This window comes from Piliocolobus tephrosceles, chromosome 8, assembly GCF_002776525.5.
Source record: "Piliocolobus tephrosceles isolate RC106 chromosome 8, ASM277652v3, whole genome shotgun sequence".
Lineage (NCBI taxonomy): Eukaryota > Metazoa > Chordata > Mammalia > Primates > Cercopithecidae > Piliocolobus > Piliocolobus tephrosceles.
The window spans coordinates 140,700,050-140,713,984 of NC_045441.1; the positions used below are offsets into that span (position 1 = coordinate 140,700,050).

The following is a 13,935-nucleotide window of genomic DNA, read 5'->3' on the forward strand; positions in this document are numbered from 1 at the left end:
GATGGATGGATGGATGGATGGATGGATGGATGGATGGATGGATGGATGGATTGATTTAGAGAAGGAGTCCTGCTTTGTTGCCCAGGATGGAGTGCAGTGCCACCTCCTGGGTTCAAGCAATTCTCCTGCCTCAGCCTCCCAAGTAGCTGGGATTACAGGTGTGCACCACCACATCTAGTTAATTTTTATATTTTTTTAGTAGAGACAGGGTTTTGCCATGTTGGCTAGGCTGGTCTCAAACTCCTGACCTCAGGTGATCCACCCGCCTCAGCCTCCCAAAGTGCTGGGATTACAGGCACGAGCCACCGCGCCTGGCCAAGAAACGAGCTTTAGATAAATAAAATGATTAAACATTTGTAGAATGTAGAATGAAACTATTCCCTCAGTAATACTCAAATTATCCATATTTCCAAGATGTTGGTAGCACCCCGAGAGCTTCAAAAGGGAAATTAAAAGAAAAACACCATTAGCCTTCCTGAAACACAGATTCATTGTTTGCCATATTCTTTTCTCCAGTAAAAGATGAATAAAATTTCCCCTGGAAAAACTAAAAACAATCTGAGGTATATTTCAGAAAAAAATGAAATTGTTTGATAAAAATGCCATGTAACAACTGAGGAAATTATTTTAAATATATTAACACAGGAATAATATTGTTAAACCAGGATTTTTCAACCTCAGCACTATCGACATTTTAAGCTGTGTAGTTTTTGGTGTTGGAGGCTGTCCTGTATATTGTAGAATATTTAGTGGCAGCCCTGACCTCTACCCAATAGAGGCCAGTAGGACCTACCTCCTCATTCAAGCTAATGCACTTAATTTTGCCCTTCATTGACAAAACCCATTAATGCATGTATTTATCCCATTAGTGACTCTCTTGTGTTCCAGGTACTTTGCTAGGCACCAGAGAAAACATGATAAAGCAAAACAGCTATTTTCCTCACGTTCATGGTGGTTACAGCCATGGCGGGAAAAATCCATAGAAAAAGACTCACATACACAAATGGAGACAGAACAAAAAACTCACACAAACAAATGTTGCCAATGTTGTTAAGTTACATAAAGGAGATATGTATGGCTGCATATGGTGGCTCATGCCTATAATCCCAGCACTTGGGGAGGCCAAGGCAGGCGGATCACTTCAGGCCAGGAGTTCAAGACCAGCCTGGCCAACATGGCAAAACGCTGTCTTTACTAAAAACACAAAAATTAGCCAGGCGTGGTGGTGCATGCCTATGATCTCAGCTACTTGGGAGGCTGAGGGTGGGAGGATCACTTGAGCCCAGGAGGCAGAGGTTGCAGTGAACTGATACTGTACCACTGCACTCCAGCCTAGGAGACAGAGGGAGACTATGTCTCCAAAAAAAAAACAGAAGACATACATATTCCACTGAGAATGTATAATAAAGCTGCATACTCAAACATTTCTTATTAAAAGATGTGCAAAATCAAAAAATTTACGAAGTACTGCAACCCCTCATCTGAGCTTTATAGCATCTCATTCCTTTCCATTTTCTTATATTAAAAAGCCTAATTCTAACTTGGGTTTATTTCAATATCTAGTTTCTATGGCTCTCATAGGTTTCAAAAAACAGGTTCTCCCCAAAAGTAAAATAATCTAATTAGAAGTAGTACATGATTTCCACAATCATTTCTGAATCTCAACTGAAACTGTCAAAATTTAAGCAAATAAAATTTCACCCTAATAAAAATATTGAATTTTTAATAAATGGGCTTAAAACAAACCAGAGCTCTTTAGAATATTTTAAACAAATCAGAAAATTCCATGTTCAAGTTTTTTAAGATGACAAACATGAGTTTTCTGTTTTGTTTTTACAACCTTCACTATTTCTGACAATAAAATATCAATATAAATAGTTCAAAACATCTGTTTTCGAAATGTTCAACCCCCCAGGACATGTTTCTTTGAAAAGTCACTGCATTCTCAATGTTGAAATGTCAACTTTATCTTGAAGGGGCAGGTTAAGTGTTTTCTTTGAAAATAGAGCTAGGTATCAGAATATACTCAGCTACATGTCAACATAAGAAAGATCAGCAAATTTAATTTTTTATTTTTTATTTTAATAGAGACGAAATCTCACTATGTTGCCCAGGCTGCTCTCAAACTCCTGGGCTCAAGAAATCCTCCCATCTTGGCCTGCCAACGTGCTAGAATTACAGGTGGGAGCCACCGCACCTAGCAAAGGTCAGCAAATTTAGAACATCTACCTTTTGGCAAAATATAAACGTCTTCTAAGTTCAATAGCTATATCGTCCCTAGGGAAACTTTTGTGATAGCAGAAATTTTCCTTGGCTCCTCCTTCCCAATCATTTCTGTAGAACTGTAAAGATTTGCTCTATTTAGAGATTAAGTATATAAACTTTCATGTAATTAGCCACATTGATAACCTCCAGTAACACTTTTGGGTACTTCAAACTTATTTGCTGCCTATGAATGATTCCATGAATGATCTTCAGTGCTATTAGTCTACAAATGTTTACTGAGGAATAACCAAAACAGAAAAAACCCTATCCAAATAGCACTACTATACTAGCAAGAGGGAGATGAACAATAAGTAAGATTATTAAGTGAATATACACTCTGGCAGAGGTGATAAGTACAAAAAAGAAGACAAAAAAAGCAGATATTACGGGAAGAGAAAGCATTTGGAATCTTTGACAGCAAGCCTAGCAAAGGCCTCACTGTAAAGTCACGCTTGAATAAATACATAAAGGATATGAGGGGACAACTCATGCATTATGAAAGGCCCTGAGGTGGACCTGCGTCTGCATACTTGAGTAAGACCAACAAGGTCAGTGTGGCTTAAGGAAGTAAATGAACAGTTATAGTGAAAGAAGTCTGAGAAGTACATATGAGGCGTGGCAAGGATCATGTAGAGCCTTACAGGTTAGTAAAGAATCTGTTTTTTTTTTTTCTCAGAATAAATTGGTAAGTCACTGAAAAAGAGTGTTTTAAGTACAGCAGTGACGTAACTGGACAATCTATATTTATTTTTATCAGTATGGACTCGTGTACTTATTCTATGGATGAAAATGCAATATTATCATTATTTTTGTGGTTGCTAAAATTGGTCCAGTTCTTAGGAGCTCCTTCAGGTTGGTTGCCATGCTTTGAACACGTTTTCATCTTTTTAAGCACTTCGTTACTTTCTGGCACCACAAGATGATCTAGGCTTACCTTGTATTTTCTCTGCACCAGTCCTGTAAGGAACTACTTCTCAAGGAGCCCTGGTTCCTTTCATTGACGAACAATGGTTAGAGACCAAGATCTAAGCACTAGGCATTCTCAATGCTACTGGGGTGTGCTGGTTCTATGCCCTCTCAGGGGATAGAAGCAGGAAATATACATATCCAAATTAACTCATACATATGTACACATCTATATTTCTGTATGTCTGTGTAAATATTAAAAACCATGAGTTTATATTCATACTTCTGATCTCATTTCAACACTACAGCATGACCATGACTATACAGTTCTTTTTGTCTCAAGACACCATTTTCTACAGTTACTTAGGTGAGTTCTTTCCTTCCCTATCCACTTCTATGTGAATTTTACTATTCCTTTTTGGGTTCTCCTGCATCTGGGTTGGTGGTAATTGCTTATTTGGTACCCCACATCCTAGTTGGTGGCAACTGCATAGATGCATGTAAAATAATCCTATGGTTCTAAGAATTAGAGTTATACTAACAAATATACTCTGAGAAGTGCCACTCACATTTCATCAATGCTACACAGATTTCCATTCCCTTCTTCTCCCTCCCACTCCCTATAGGTAACCAATCTCTAGTTTCTGATTTATCTGCATGGCACTCCATTATATGGATGTATGGATGTAACAGCTTATTCAACCATTCTCCTCTGTGTGGGCATTTAGTTTGTTTCCAGTATTTCACAAATTAAATAATATTATAATTAATAACATTTAATAATACATAATTTGTATTGTTAGAGGCATATTCAGGATAGATTCCTAGAATAATTGAGAGGTAAATGCATACATAGTTTGTTAGGTATCACCAAATTTCCCTCCAAAAGATGTGTACCACTTTGCATCCGCAGCAGCAAAGAATGAGAGTACGCTTCCCCACAGCCTTGTCAACAAATGTGTTGTTTTATGTTTGAATTTGTGCCAGTGAGACAAGTCTTCCTTTCTTGAGACAAAGTTCTAACTAACCGGTCCATCTTGTGCCTATTTGATAATGAAGAATAACGAACAAAAGCCAGGCGTGGTGGCACACGCCTGCAATCCCAGCACTTACGGAGGATAAGATGGGAGGATTGCTTGAGCTCAGGAGATGGAGACTAGCCTGGACAACACAGCAGAACCTAGTCTCTACAAAAAATTTAAAAACTAGCTAGGCAAGGTGGTGCATGCCTGGGGTCCCAGCTATTCGGGAGGCTGGGGGAAGGATCGTTTGAGCCTGGGAGGCCAAGGTTGCCAATGAGCTGTGGTCACGCCACTGCTCTCCAGCCTGGACAACAGGGTGAGACCCTGGAAATAAGGGCGGAAAGAAGAGGAAGGAAGGAAGGAAGGAAGGAAAGGAGAGGAAGGAAGAAAGGAAAGAGGAGGAAGGAAAGCAGAGGGAGAGAGGGAGGGAGGGAGAGAGGAAGGCAGGGAGGGTGGGAGGGGAGAGGAGGGGAGAGGAGGGGAGAGGGGAGGAGGGGGGGGGGGGGGGGGGGGGGGGGGAGGGGAGGGGAATTGAAGGACAAAACAAACAAAAAATAGTACAAATGGCAATACAAAACTGACACTCCTGTGAGTTTTGAGTGATTGAATCTAGTGGAGAAGTAAAGGTTTGAGAGAGTTACCACTAGGTTCCTTCTAATCCCCACATGGTCTACCTACTCCAAGTACTCAATCTGCATTTAACTTGCTTAGGCTCACCAAATACCAATGCCTAAACAAAGTCAGAAGGGATGCAATGTCTCCTGAGGCCTTGCTGTAATTCCTCTGCTAGTGGTAGGATACAGTCTTCATCTCTAAATACAATTTAATTATTAATCAATAAGAACAAAAATGGTAACTTCTGTCCAAAAGGGACAGAGTGAGCCAAGTTTTCTTTTAACTACCTTCCCAGCAAACAGAGGTAGGAAATATATGTATACATACAAACTCAGACAAATACATACATGTACATTTCTGTACTAAGTATCAAACACTATGAGTTTATATTGATTCCTCTATTTCCAATCCACCACCAAAAAGCTCATTTAGCCTTTGTTACCTTCCCTGTAATACTTTTTACTGTCACAAAATAGCCCAAAATAAAAATTACTTTTGTGAAGTAACTCATAAAAAAGATGGCTTTCACTGAAATATCATTGTCTTAATCCAGCCTCTAAGAATGCTCAGGCTGGGGAAAATACTATTATGCATTAAACTGTTCAAAATTTGATGATATATACACTTTAATGTAAAATTTCCAAAACAAGCACTCTGACTTCACTACTCTTGAGGTGATGGTTACTCATCTATGTAAATCAGGTCGTTTTGATAATCCGAGGAAAGCTAATGTTCTAAAGATTGAACTATTACTTGAATCTAAGTCCTTGTCTCAACTATACTTTTGAAAGCTTTGCCTATGTTCTATCTATTAAAGCCCATATAGTTTCTAAGGTCAAAATTTCCAGTTTTAGTATTTCACTGGAAGGGCTGTCACACTTCTCCCAAAGAAACTGTTAAAAATCAAAGGTGCCAGGCGCAGTGGCTTACACCTGTAATCCCAGCACATCAGGAAGCCGAGGCGGGCAGATCACCTGAGGTCAGGAGTTCGAGATCAGCCTGGCCAATGTGATGAAACCCCATCTCTACTAAATATACAAAAATCAGCCAGGTTGGTGGCACAAGCCTATAATCCCATCTACTCAGGAGGCTGAGGTAGCAGAATCGCTTGAACCAGGGAAGCAGAGGTTGCAGTGAGCTGAGATCATGCCACTGCACTCCAGCCTGGGCAATAGAACAAAACTCCTCTCCCAAAAAAAAAAAAAAAAAGGGAAGGCCAGGCACAGTGGCTCACATCTAAAATCCTAGCACTTCAGGAGGCCAAGGAGAGAAGAGAGGATCCCTTGGGCCCAGGAGTTTGAGACCAGCCTAGGCAACATGGTGAGACACCATGTCTACATTTTAAGAAAAAAGAAAAAGAAAAGAAATTTATAGACAGCAAAGCAGTATTACTTCATAGAGTTTGTTGTCTTTATAAATGGGAGGTAGCTATTGAATTTGTATTTGTTTCAAAATATATATTGTTTCAAAATTACATGAAAATCACAGGAAAAGCTCAGAAAAATGGAAGACTATGCACATATTTGATACAATGCAATGAAGATGAACTGAACTGCCAACCGGACTAAAAAAAATCTTTAATCACTTTTTAAAATATCAAACAAAGGTAGTCCACATTATGGACTACTGACCTTCAAATCTTTTCAAATATTTTCTCTCATTTTAAATCATTATCAAATAGTTTTGTCTTAAAAAGTAACCACATGAATTATAAGCATAGTTCAAATTTTTCATTTCTAAAATTGTCACTTCTAATTTAAATGTAAACTACTTATTTTAAAAGATTCAAGTTCACTGAATAACATACTACACTCCAACGGCTTACACAAACTATTATTATTATTATTATTATTATTATTATTATTTTTAAGGCAGGGTCTCACTCCAGCACCCAGGCTGGAGTGCAGTGGTGCAATCATGGCTCACTGCAACCTCAATCTACTGGACTCAAGCAATCCTCCCACCTCAGCACCCCAAGCACCCCAAGTTGCTGGGACTACACATGTGCACCAGCATGCTCGGCTAATTTTTGCATGAAATAACTTTTTTTTTTTTTTTTTTTTAAACAGCATCTCACTCTGTCACCCAGGCTGGAGTGCAATGGCGCGATCTCGGCTACCTGCAACCTCCCCCTCCCAGGTTCAAGCAATTCTCCTGCCTCAGCATCCCAAGTAGCTGGGATCACGGGCGACTGCTACCATGCCCAGCTAATTTTTGTATTCTCGGTAAAGAAGGGGTTTTACCATGTTGGCCAGGCTCGTCTTGAATTCCTGACCTCAAGTGTTCCACCCGCCTCGGCCTCCCAAAGTGCTAGGATTACAGGTGTGAGCCACCGTACCCAGCCTAAAATTCCTCTTAATAAAAATTAATAATTTCCTATTTTGAGAGCTTTTACACTACAGCAATCATTTAATAATTCTTTCCAGTGAACTTCTGATTAAAGTAAATGTTATAAAACTATGATTTAAATATTTGCTTTGTCTACTTACTTCTGTGCTCCCTGAGACAACAGCTTTGTCCACGTTCACTAACAATGGTTCTTCCATCTGGCATACTCCTAGTGACCACTCCACACAACGGTGATGAGCCCAACAAGTGCCTAAAATGGGAAAAACGAAAAGGAGCAAATGAGCAAACATTAAAAATATTAAAGCTAATAAAGACATGAAACTTCAAAATCAACTCTAATATGTAAATATACAATGGCATCCTATATTTGTGATACCAGTAAAGTGGCCCTCCTAAAAATGTGGACCAACCACTGAGTGTCAATATCAATATCAACCTGAGAACTTCTCAGAAATACAGAATCTGTCTGGGTACAGTGGCTCGCTCCTGTAATCTCAGCACTTTGGAAGGCCAAAGCTGGTGGATCTCTTGAGGGGGGGAACTTGAAACCAGCCTGGCTAACATGGCAAAACCCCGTCTCTACAAATTAGCTGGGCGTGGTGGCGCATGCCTGTAATCCCAGCTACTCAGGAGGCTGAGGCATGAGAATCACTTGAACCCAGGGGACAGAGGTTGCAGTGAGCTGAGATCACGCCACTGCACTCCAGCCTGTGCAACAGAGCAAGACTCCATCTCAAAATTAAAACCAAAAAAATGTAGACATGCAGCTCACAACTGAGATCTACTGAATCAAAAACTCTTGCAGTGAAGCCCAGCAATCTGTGTTTGGTGTTTTTTTTCTTTTTTTGGTTTTGAGACAGGGTCTCACTTTGTCACCCAGGCTGAAGTTCAGTGGCATGAACACAGCTCACTGCAGCCTCAACCTCCAGGGATCAAGCAATCCTCCTGCCTCAGCCTTGCCAAATAGCCAGGACTACAGGCACATGCCTCCAGACCCAGCGAATTTTTTCATTTTTTGTAGAGAGAGGGTTTCGCGATGTTGCCCAGGCTGGTCTTGAACTCCTGAGTTCAAGCAATCCACCTTCCTCAGCCTGCCAAAGTGCTGGGATTACAGCTGTGAGCCACCGTTCCCTGCCAGCAATCTGTGTTTTAACAAGCCGTCTGGTTATTATGATGCTCATCTGGTTGAAGAATCACTGAATTAGTGATTATTTCTTCAACAAACAAAATTAGTTTTTAGTCATTTTATTTAAATATTATATATGTATTTGGTATGTTTCTGGTATCTTGAAAACAAACAAAAAATCATTTAGTACTTTGTTATGGTGATATACAAAGGATATGTATAGAAAATAAACTGCACATACACCTCTACTTCCCTCATCCCACAGTGAGAGCACATATCAATGATTATTAACACTTGAGCCTTTAAATTATCCACCACATAACAACTGAACCACTATCAGTCAATCTGCAGTTCAACTATAAAATGAGATGTACTTTAAATTCCAATAGCACCATATCATGAGTGCTGAGTTATAATACTGTTATAATAAGATAATCTACCCGGCTAAGACCTATTTTCATTCATGCCCAAATAAAACAGACTCAGAATGCCACATTCCCCAAGTTCTCACTTTAAAATTTTCTCCTTTAAAATTTTCTCTTTCCTCAATTGTCAGATCTCCATGGCACTGCTATCTACACAAGAATAAATACAAGTATTTTAAAAAGCATCCAGTCTGGTGGTGATACTGTACAGATTTTAAACAAATTAGATAAACCTTATTAGACAATTTCTTTTACCTAACCAGGCATATTTAATAATTATTTCTTATAGTATAATTCTAATTATTTCTAGACGAAAGGTATTTATTATTGAGGACGTTAATAATGCATTAAAATTAAAATGCTTCCAGAATTAAGAGGCAGTTATTATTGAAAACATGCCCATACCTGTAGAATCAAATAAGGCTTGGACATCAATGGCATCTGGAAGCCCAACCAGACTGAGTTCATCCCACAGTTTACCAGCCTGATCATCTGAAGCTGTCTGGGTGCTTACACTTACACAAGATACTATATTCTGCTGAGGAGATCGTTCTCTGAAAATAAAATAAAATAAAATAGCTGTGAAAGTGAAAACAAGCAGAAAATTGTTTCATTTTTAACTGTTCAAATGCAATGTACTGCCAAATCAATTTTAATTTATCAGGCATTAACTGTCATAAACCAACTTTTAGAATTCATCTGTTAGTATTATCCATGGTATAATATTAAACTGGGTTGCCATATTATATAAGTAACAACTAAGAAAAAGAGTCTCCAAACCCATAGGGAAGTACTAGATTTGTTTTTCCATTCCATAATATAATGTTTTTAAAACTGACTCTCATATCCTAGTCAGGAATTGTATTTAACACATGAGTATTTCCTCTGGCTTTACTTAAAGGCTTACAAAGCAAAACTTGATCAAATCAGAAATGTTTAGTTTGCTGTATCTTGACTGAGGACTGCCACAACAGAGGTGGCAGTTAACTATGTAAAGAAAGGATATTTTCCAGGGAAAATGAAAACCCACTACAGAGTGTGAAAACAGAGGCAGGAGGAATGGAATGTATCAGCTGTAGCTTTCTTATGATCCCGTCAACAAATCTCAATAGCTGGTCTGTGGCATGACGTTGCAAGTACTCTCAATCAAGACTGTATATCACAAATTGAAAGTAAAAAGCAAAAAAGAAAATAGCTACCAAAGGCATGTAGAATAAGGAAGATAGTATAACAGCAAAAACTACAGTCTAAACAAAGAACATTGAATTAAGTAAACAACGTATGGGAGATTTCAGGCTTTCAAGCTCTAACACTTTAGGTATTATTTAAGACCATTAAATAAATAAAAATGGCTATTGTACTTAATATTAAATATGGGAAATCAGATGACTACCACTAAAACTTAAATCTTCTCCTAATACCATAGTATTTAACCTGATCATAATTCTGGATTAAATCACTATTGAATATAGATCATAACTCACTGCACTTCTGTATGCTGGATATTTATCATGATTCCTATTAAGAGAAAATCAGCACAATGACCAGGGTACTAAACATTTTTATACCTGGAATCATTGAAAGAAAAAAAGTATTAACATATTTCAATAAGTACATTTAAATATCAAACCATATAAAAATAACCAGTAATGTTTTTATGTTCAGCATTAGAAATGCAAAGACTTTTTTAAAAAAGGTTTAGCATGCTATGCTAACTTTGAATTCTCATTTTAATAAATGCCCACAGTAAAATGAGAACAAATTCTTTCCTATAAGTATCATCTCTACTCCTACAAATATATTCTCCATTACAAATCATTGTTATTTTAGTCGGAGAAAAAAAAAAACAAACAGTTCATCTATAATCACTAAGTGTTGTTTTAACATACTGTTTTGCACTAGTATTTGATGAGGGAAAGGGGTGTGAAAAAACCAAGAGAATGACTAATTTATTAAGAATCAGGTCCTAACCAGCAGCTTAATCAAATTAAACCTTTAAGTTTTGAGACTGGTTTGTATGTATATACCACATCAGTAAGACATCAATGTCAACACTAAGGATGACAGCAGCCCAGCTTAGAAAGAGATATCAAGAGGAATCCGCTGAAATGCATACCCCACAAAATTCTAAGTTATAAAACAAAAAGAGTTTGAAAAAAAAATCTGGATTTTTTTAGATAGTGAAAATGAGAGGAAAGACATTTTCAAAACCTCCTTTGTGAAACTGTTTTTTAAATTCGCTATTTAAACTTCATTAGTAACATACATTTTGTAAATATCTGAAATCATTACCAAGCTAAATTAATTGCCTACCCTTAAATGATGCCAAATTTTTAAGTGTACTTCATTAACTGCCATGTTATCATTACTTATTAAGTTGGTGAGCGCTAAGTATATATAAAGACTTTCATTTAACAAAGGCTATATAAAGACTTTCATTTAACAAAGGCTTTTATATTATTATCTGAGCTCATAAGAAGTTTTCACTAAAAATTAATTTCACTTTTAAAACAAGAAAATGAAACTTGGCCGGGTGTGGTGGCTCAAGCCTGTAATCCCAGCACTTTGGGAGGCCGAGATGGGCGGATCACGAAGTCAGGAGATCGAGACCATCCTGGCTAACACGGTGAAACCCCGTCTCTACTAAAAAATACAAAAAACTAGCCGGGCGAGGTGGCGGGTGCCTGTAGTCCCAGCTACTCAGGAGGCTGAGGCAGGAGAATGGCATAAACCCGGGAGGCGGAGCTTGCAGTGAGCTGAGAACCTGCCACTTTACTCCAGCCCGGGCGACAGAGCGAGACTCCGTCTCAAAAAAAAAAAAAAAAAAAGAAAATGAAACTTATTTCTCAAGACAGGAGTTTATATAATTGCCATTATTTAACGCAGAACATGAGGATATAAGATACAGCCTGATTCAGTCCATTAAGTTTGCTAATACTAATAAGTTTGCTGGCCTTCTGATTGTTTTATTAAAATGCGTGTACTCTATTGATAACTAAAGATAAGGCTACAGCCTCCAAAGCATCACAACTCTCCAAATATAGTGCTTCTAAGCTTCCTTCAACTGTTGCACCTTAAATTCTTTTAAAAGATCCTCCCTCTTTTTTTGTTTCATTTCCTACTTTAGGTCTTCAAGGCATTGGCAGCAGTTCAAAACAAGGAGCCAATCAAGTAAGTACAACACAACAATGATTTAGTACTTAAATTTGGATATAAGCCAGATAAGCACTTGAGTGATTACATCACCACCCTCAAGAGGCAGAGTCTGTTAGCTCTGCAAGCTAAATTAATTTTTACACATTCTCATCAACTACAGAAACTTCTACTCCCTCAACCAGCACAGCCAAGTCTCCGTATTAATATGGTCTTTAAACACAACTGTACAAAATATTTTAAAATATATTAGACAAGAGCTTCAGGTAATTACACTGTGCCCATGAATACAGACATACATATATAATTACCAAAAACAAATCCTTCTGGGAAGGAAGGCAGGGGAGGGAGAGAGGGAGGGAAGAATGTACAGGACAGTGCAACATTTTCTGAAGCACACAAACATATATATAAATCAAATTAATTAAATGGATCAATGAATGAATGACACAAAAGACATGAGTAGTGAAAACCAATTCTGGATTTGCTATTGTATTGTTAGATTCTTACAATTAAAAGCTTATTTAGAGAAACAAAAGAAGGACTTCATTGATCTGTTTTATTAATATCTTCTTTCCATTTATAAATTCCATGAACTCCTCCCTCTCAGCTTGTGTTACATTCTTTGAAGTTTTCTTCCAAAAGTTTAGTTTTGTGATCACAGCGATTTCATATACAACTAAGATAAACATTCTTAAAAATAAGAAGAAAAATTTGTGAAAAGGACAGTTTGTTGGATTAATTGGGTTAACGATGAGTCAGAGTATCCCATAAATGGGGAAAACATGAGACACTGTTCAACAAGAACAACCCCATCTGAAAATTTATAAACATTACAATGGAAATAAATTATATGCAGTCTTAATCTATTCCAACAATTTAAATTCAAAACTGCTTACTTTCTCTGTCCTCTTTGTTTTCGTGGTGCTGAGTTTTGTGTTTTCTCATAGGTTCCATTGCTGTTGTCATCAATGTCCTTCTTGTTAGAAGGTTGGTTTCTCCATGGCAAGACAAATCCAGGCGTTACTCTGAACTGTTTTAAGTCTCCTTGTCCTAAGGAACTTTTTTCCCCACAGTAACAAAAAGCGCAGAGCTGTTCACTAGTAAAAATGAAATGTAAGTCAGAGAAGAAGAAAAGTAGCTTTAGTCAACTACTTTAAGTGACAACCATAGATACTTGTGCTTTTAAATTATGTCTAAAGTGCAAGCTAAGCTTTTCAATCTATTTTCTACAGTCTATTCAGTGATTACCCATAAGAACAATTAAGTTTAATAAATTTGGAATTCTACTTTTCCATAGCATTTTTAAAAGTAGTACACGTATCAAATCCAAAAAATTCTAGTTAGTACTTAGAAAAGTTATTTTCTTTCATATTTGACTAGGAAAAAATCCAAGTAAGAGAAAGCTAAAGATGAGGGCCAGGCACAGTGGCTCATGCCTGTAATCCCAGCACTCTGGGAGGCCGAAGTTCGAGACCAGCCTGCCTAACGTGGTAAAATCCCATCTCTACTAAAAATACAAAAATTAGCTGGGTTTGGTGGCACACCTCTGTAATTCCAGTTACTCGGATGGCTAAAGCACCTCGCTTGCATTCGGGAGGCGGAGGCTGCAGTAAGCTGAGATCGAACCACTGCACTCCAGCCTGGGTGACAGAGCAAGACTGTCTCAGGAAAAAAAAAAAAATGCAAGCTAAAAATGGGAAAGAAGGTAGAGTTTAGTAGCCACCCAACTGCATGACAGCTCTGTAAAACATATGGTGACAGTTTTATTTAACCACTTGATGGAACGTTCATTATGCATGATATATATATACCACACACATGCATACACATGGGGAGATATAAAAATATAAACTTAAATAGTTCCTGGGTTGAGTGGTAGGAGATTTTTGGGGAAGCAGAAGAGCTGAATAGGAGGGAAGAAAGGGATTAGGAGCAAAGGGGATTGTTTTAGGCCAGTGAAACCATTTTATATGATACTATAATGACAGATACTGAGCCCTAACGTAAACTATGGACTGTAGTTAAAAATAATGTATCTATATTGGTTTATCAACTGTAACACAGCACGCAA

The 13,935-nt window shown here is 37.8% G+C and overlaps 1 protein-coding gene across 7 annotated transcripts in view; it reads right to left on the reverse strand.

Annotated features, from left to right (window-relative positions):
• The window catches only part of KMT2C (lysine methyltransferase 2C), a 230,332-nt gene that overhangs the window by 174,759 nt on the left and 41,638 nt on the right, over positions 1-13,935 (reverse strand). For all 7 annotated transcript variants that reach the window (XM_026447023.1, XM_026447019.1, XM_026447024.1 and 4 more), the window contains exons 3-5: positions 12,761-12,961; positions 9,114-9,262; positions 7,298-7,407 (exon numbers count right to left, since the gene is read on the reverse strand). In XM_026447023.1, the coding sequence (XP_026302808.1) occupies positions 7,298-7,407; positions 9,114-9,262; positions 12,761-12,961 (460 nt within the window). The remainder of the gene's footprint in view (positions 1-7,297; positions 7,408-9,113; positions 9,263-12,760; positions 12,962-13,935) is intronic.